At 57.6% G+C, this 6,249-nt stretch overlaps 1 protein-coding gene across 1 annotated transcript in view; it reads left to right on the top strand.

The window, feature by feature from the left end:
* Slc5a10 (solute carrier family 5 member 10) overlaps positions 1-6,249 on the top strand; it is a 74,444-nt gene that overhangs the window by 67,759 nt on the left and 436 nt on the right. Inside the window, exons 11-14 of the mRNA XM_005001646.4 lie at positions 2,177-2,327; positions 5,422-5,590; positions 5,724-5,939; positions 6,173-6,230. Of these exons, the coding sequence (XP_005001703.1) occupies positions 2,177-2,327; positions 5,422-5,590; positions 5,724-5,939; positions 6,173-6,230 (594 nt within the window). The remainder of the gene's footprint in view (positions 1-2,176; positions 2,328-5,421; positions 5,591-5,723; positions 5,940-6,172; positions 6,231-6,249) is intronic.

Consider the following 6,249-nt stretch of genomic DNA (forward strand, 5'->3'; position numbering starts at 1 on the left):
TCAAAGATGGAGAAACAGATCCAGAGAGGTGAGGTGCCCTAGCATAGGTCAGGTGCAAGTCACAGGGCAAGCTGGCACCTGATTCATGCATCTGCCTACAGTGTTCGTCCGCTCTAAGAAAGCTTACCGCTTTCTTTCCTTAGACACCTCCTGGATGCCCAGGTCCCTTTACCAACACCTTCTCATCTAGCATTAGAGTTTTCAGCTCCATTTACACATGGGGCAACTGAGGCACAGGGGTGGAAATGACTTGTCTGAGGTTACAGAGTGACTGACACACAAACTCAAGTCCACTGCTCCCTCCGCTGGGATCAGGAATCAGGACTCCCAATGCCTCCATCTCTGCAGGCAGGAACCCTACTCCTCTGCCTCCCCCAACATATTGCAAGCCAGTGAGGAGAACTTGGCTTTTGGTTTTTTCCATGTTGTAGAGGCAGCAGCCCTGCTGATCTTACAGGTAGTGAGTTCCCCATCACAGGAGGTGTGCAAGCAGAAGTAGCATACCACAGAATAGGGGAGGTCAGAAGAAAAGACAGCTTTCCAGGCTCTTTGCAACTGACCACTTCCTCTCATTTCCCAGGAGCTTAACTTTCCCTGGGCCTCCCACGCTTTCTAGGCCTGTCATGCCATTGTTGGCCATTCCTCCCTCCCTCCTGCAGAGCCCCGGCCCAGGGACACCACTGTGTAGCCAGCCCCAGGAACGGGCCTGGACTCTGTCATTTGCAAGGTGGTGTTCAGGGCATGTCCATTCCCTGAGCAGAGCCTTGATATCCTCACTTGTAAATCGGAGATGATGACATCGGCCAGCCCTCCGCGTCCTCACTGGGATTAAACATAATGACACAGAGATGCTGCCTGGAGCTCAGCCCGGCCACACTGTGGGCTCCCACCTCTGGGCTGTGCCTCTTCTTTTTGTTCTGGGCAGGGGACTCGCCACACCCTGGCACTGACACCCAGCTGACACTTGGACGCCACCACTTCCTAAGCCTTCTGTCTGAGAAGCCTTCTGTCAGCTCTCTGTCTGAGAAACGGGTGGAAGAAGCCCCAGATTAATCTACCACCCCCAGCAAGATGAGGAGGGAACCACAATTTAACTTCCTTCCTTTAGGTTCCGTGCCAGCCAGCCTAACAGCGAGCAGAGAGGGTCACTGGGGATCTGGGAGTCAGCAAGGCAGGTTCGGAGCCGTGGCCAGGCAACTTCTGGCCCTCTGAGGATGAAACTCGGGGGAGGGGAACCCAGGCCAGGCTCATCAGAGGGAAAAGGAAGAGAGGACAGTGGAGAAGATGCTCAAACACTGAAGAAAAACTGTGAGTCTTTGGAGACATCTCAAAGAGAAGCTCAGAGAGGGGAGGTGAGAAGCACACAGCACTGAGCCAGCAGACAAGCGCCCTTCCACTTCCTTAGGGCTCCCCTCCTCAGCCTGCCCTGGGCCTAGGCACCCAGGAGCTTTGCCAGTAATGCCTGCAGCCCTGCCAGGGCCTTTCAGTAGTTTTCAGGCAAGAGCTGGGATGAATTTCCTCCTCCAGCTTTGGGAGATAGTCTCTGCCCCAGAGCCGGATCCTGGCCAGGGGCTGCCCTGTGCCTGCTGGGGCCTGCCCTGCACAGGATGTGGCGGGAAATTCCCTAGGGCAAGGCCCCTGCACGTGGGGATGAGGCACGCACCCTGCCCAGGGCGTGACTGCCAAGCAGAGGGTCCCATCCCACACTTTCTCACTCACCCCCAGGCTCTGCCTGGGACCTGCTGTGACTCTCCCAGCAGTCCTCTCCCTCCCTCTGAGCTTCCATTTCCTTGTCTGTCAAAAGTGTTGATGATCTTTCCCTCCAGTGAAGTCCCAGGGTGAAAGTGCGCTGTCAGCGCCAGGCTCCGTGGCAATGAGAGAGCTGTAATAACAGCAACGCACTGGGTAATTACAGCGGGAACCATGCTGCAGCAGGCCTCGTGCACAGGCTGGGAATTCTTGAGCCCCACGGCTTGTCCCTGGCTTCCCCAGCCAGCTGTTCTGGGGCCTTCCGCACTCAAACATCTTCAGCCTCTGCCCTCAGGGTTTTATGCATGGCTGCAGAGCCCCTGGGAGGGACAGCAGTGGGGGTTCAGATGGTTGAGCATAGGCAGGAGGGGCTCTTGAGACCAGACAAGGGCCAGGCCGGTCTCAGCAAGCCCCCGTCCTCACCCAGGTCTCCGGGGGCTGATGATCGCAGTGATGATGGCCGCCCTCATGTCATCACTGACCTCCATCTTTAACAGCAGCAGCACTCTCTTCACCATGGACATCTGGAGGCAGCTGAGGTCCCGTGCTGGAGAGCGGGAGCTGCTGCTGGTGGGAAGGTATGGTTGGTGAATGCCTGGACACCACAGAGTGGCTGAGTGATGGACTTCTACAGCCCCATGAAGCCCCAGCCACCAGAAGTGGGCTTTGAGGGACACACAGGAATTTGCCAGAGAAGAGAATGCCAGAAAGTAGGGGAGATAAGAAGCAAAGGAGCCGATTATTTCACCCCTGGAACTGCTCTCTTGTCCAGCACTTCGTGGTCACAGCCCCCTCTGGGAGGCTGCTCTCTCCCTGAGCTAGGTTCCCCCCGCTGGGATCAGCCCTCCCTCTCCTAGCAACATCAGAAATCTGCCTCTAAAATCCGAGCCTGCTGCCCCACTGAGACCCTGAGCCAGCACTCAGGCTCTCCGGCCTCCATGCTTCTACCCACTGAGCCTCTGCCAGTTTCCCTACTTATCCCCTCATTACTGACTCAGGGACTCAGCCCAAGTGGCCACTCCTCCATGTGGCCCTCCCTGATAGCCCTAACCAAGGAAAGAGCCTTTCTCTTTCCTCTGTGCCTAGGGGCTATTGCTAGACACCTCCTGGACACATGTGGCTGTTACAGGTCACATCTCCTGGACACTCCTCCACATGCGACTGGGGAGTCCCTGAAGACAGGGGCTGTATCAGCCCATCCACTGTCCCCAGACTGGCTGGGTACCCAGGAGCCTGTAGGGGTAAACTTGACGGTAAATAGTGGAGGTCATGTCCCAGAGTGTCCACACATGTCCACTTGGGTCCTCCCAGGTTCTGCTCATCCCCTACCCCCTGGGCTGTTCAGGCTGCGCTCTGCTGGTACACAGCACATATTTCTAGTGCTGGCCAGGTCAGTGCAACTGTGCAGCCTCTGGCTTTGGGGTGGAGACTTCCCAGAGCTCCAGGTAGTTGGCCTGGTGATGCAAACTGCCAGGCTCCTATTGGAAGGCGCTGTTGGGACATGCCAGTCAGCAGCATGAGCTCATTGCAGGCAAGGATTCTTTTGCCACCCTGTGCAGAGTGCTCCCTGCCCTGCATCCTGGGCATGCGCCCTGATCGCTAGAGATCCCAGCTCTCTACCTGTCCTCTGCTACTGTGTCAGGGGCTCTGCTCCTCCCTAGCCATGGTGTCATTTCTGGCTAACCCCCCATACTCCAGCATTCTGGCCTGAGACCCAGGAGCCTAGTGTCTGCTCGTGTACCTGTCTATGCCTCTGGTCTCCCCAGAAGCAGCTTCTGCCCTGCCCCCATCTGATGCCCAAGTCCTGATCTGGTCACTCCTGCTGTCAGCTCACCAACCCACACCTATGCCCTTGACCTTCCTTGCCACCTCTCCCCAAGCCCTGTCAGCTTGCTGTCCACCCCCGGAGCCTAGAGTGGAAGGGATGGCAGTGTAGGGGGCACGCCAGTGACCCTGGTGGTCTCATCGGGAAGCCAGAAGAGCTGTCTCAGGTTGGTGGTGGTGCAGGTGACGACCTCTACCTCTGGTCCTTGATCTTTGTAGCCTCAAGCCCCACGCCTCAGAATTTCTGTTCCTCTTGTCCCTCCCCTGCTATCCCCTCTTCATCCTCCCTGAAGCCCCTCCCTGCGACCACTAGGCAATATGGAAGACTCAGGGTGATCTCAGGCCTGTGACCAGGGCAGCAGCCCAGGGCTGTGATAGACAGGCTGAGAGGGGACAGCTCTCCTGGCTTCCCTGGGGCTCCTTGGAGCTGAGGAGCGTTGCTGGGAAGAAGGGCATTCCAGTGAAAAGCATGGCCTCTGGTTTTGGGGTGGGGGGTGTATCTCAGCAGCTTGCTGGCAGCTGGATCAGAAGGCACAGCCTCGGCAGCAGTGAGAAGGCCAAGGCCCAGGCCAGGCTGGCTGCAGAGGCCACGGCCCCACTCACAGAGATGCTGAGTCTGGTCTCAGAGGGTGGGGTGGGTGGGTAATGGCGGCCGCCTGGGCCTTTGAAGAGGCAGCACCCGCCGCCTGCCAGGCTAAGGGTTAATTAGGGTTAATCAGTGTGGCACCTCCTTCCTCCACCCTCTCCCTCAGGCCTGGAAGGGAAGAAAGCAAGGTAGGCAGGCGGGCAGCCAGGAGAAGGGACACGCCCTGCTGCACACAGCCTCCATCATCCCCAGGGGCTGGGCTCCAGCCCCCAGCCCCGTCCTTGGGAATAAGAATCCCAGCTGGCCCAGGACAAGGTGAGGGGTGCTCAGCTGGAGAGGAGCAGATGGGACATCTGCCTCAGCCTTGTCCCCCTCCTGGACATGCCCCAGATTGACGTTTCCCCTGGGGCTCCTGAAGTACAGCCCTGCCAGCCTGGTCTGTTTTCTTTGCTGCACCAAGTGCTGGGCAGGCACCAGGGCCTGTTCAGCATGGAGTCAGCTCCCAGCGTAGGGCTGTCTTCTCATGGGAGCACCTTACCACAGAAGGGATGGAGCACCTACTGCAGCAGGCCTTCAGCCCCTAGGAAAGGTGGGACAGCAGAGCCAGGAGGGCTCGAGCTACAGAGATGGTGAACTCAAGCTGTCTGCTCCAAACCTTGTCCTCCTAGGACAGAGATTACCTTGAAGTGAATGAGGATCCACCTCAAAGCTGAGAGGTTGGGAAATGTGCCCCAGGTGGGGTCCCAACAAACCCCAACAGCTCACTAGAGCATGGAGAACACCAAGAGCTCAGTATGGCCCAGTATGAGCAGCAGGTCATTTGCAGCTCCCAAATGTGTATGAGCACCCTCTGTGCCTCGAACTAAAGGAGGAGACATCTACCCTCCTGGAGCACTGTTCTGGACAAGGAGACAGACAGGGGACAAAAGATACCCAAGCAAATATGCACATGGAGCTGGGACAGGTACCTTGAAGGGTAGCAGCCCCCACAGGGCACTCAAAGGACTCACTCAGAAGCCCCCAGGGAGGACAAGGAGCAGGCAGGACTGCGGGTCAGAGTTTGAGTCTGCCAGAAGCAGGGAGCTTTGCAAGGGTCGGGAACAGAAAGAGCAGGCACCTACTGGTGGAGTAAATCAGAGGCTAGGAGGAAGCTGCCACTGGGCTGCAGGGGACAGTGAGATGGGAGAGCATGTCTTAGTGACTGAGGCAGGGCAGGACTGAGGAAGTATTTCTGGACACCCACCACCCACTGTCACTGACAGGCTGGTCATCGTGGTGCTCATTGGTGTGAGCGTGGCCTGGATCCCCATCCTGCAGGGTTCCAACGGTGGTCAACTTTTCATCTACATGCAGTCTGTGACCAGCTCCCTGGCCCCCCCAGTGACCGCAGTCTTCATCCTGGGCATCTTCTGGCGGCGTGCCAATGAACAGGTGGGCAGTCAGGAGTTCTCTGCCTCCTCCTGAGGACATGCAGCAGTGCCTTCAGACCTTCCCTCAGTGCTGAGAGCAGAGTGAGGAGCTGGTCTTCCTCCCACAGCCCACAGCCAGTCTCCTTCCTCCCCAGGGGGCCTTCTGGGGCCTGATGGCAGGGCTACTGGTGGGAGCCATGAGGCTGGTCCTGGAATTCCTGCATCCTGTTCCACCCTGCGGTGATCCAGACACCCGGCCGGCCATCCTCCGCAGCGTCCACTACCTGCACTTCGCTGTCGCCCTCTTTGTGCTCACGGGTGCTGTTGTGGCAGCTGGAAGCCTGCTAACTGCACCCCCCCAGCAAGTTCAGGTGAGCTTTCCCTGACCTTTGACCCTGTAGGTTTCTTAACCCAAACCCTAACAATTGCTAACTCTGATCCTGTTCCCTCTCCAGCTCCAGAAATTTCTAGTCTTTTACCCTTAACCCTACCTGGCTCTAACTTTTGTCCTCTTTTGAACTGGGCTTCATCTTTCCATCATGACCCTGGCCCTCTCTGGACCCACCCTTATCCTGCCATGCACCACCCCTCACATGCCTTGCAGATCAAAAACCTTACCTGGTGGACGCTGGCTCAGGACCTGTCCCTGGGAGCCAAAGCAGGTATTTGTGTGACCCTCAG

The sequence above is a fragment of the Cavia porcellus genome, unplaced genomic scaffold, assembly GCF_034190915.1.
Source record: "Cavia porcellus strain 051 isolate PalLab524CR breed Dunkin Hartley unplaced genomic scaffold, mCavPor4.1 scaffold_32, whole genome shotgun sequence".
Classification (NCBI taxonomy): Eukaryota; Metazoa; Chordata; class Mammalia; order Rodentia; family Caviidae; genus Cavia; species Cavia porcellus.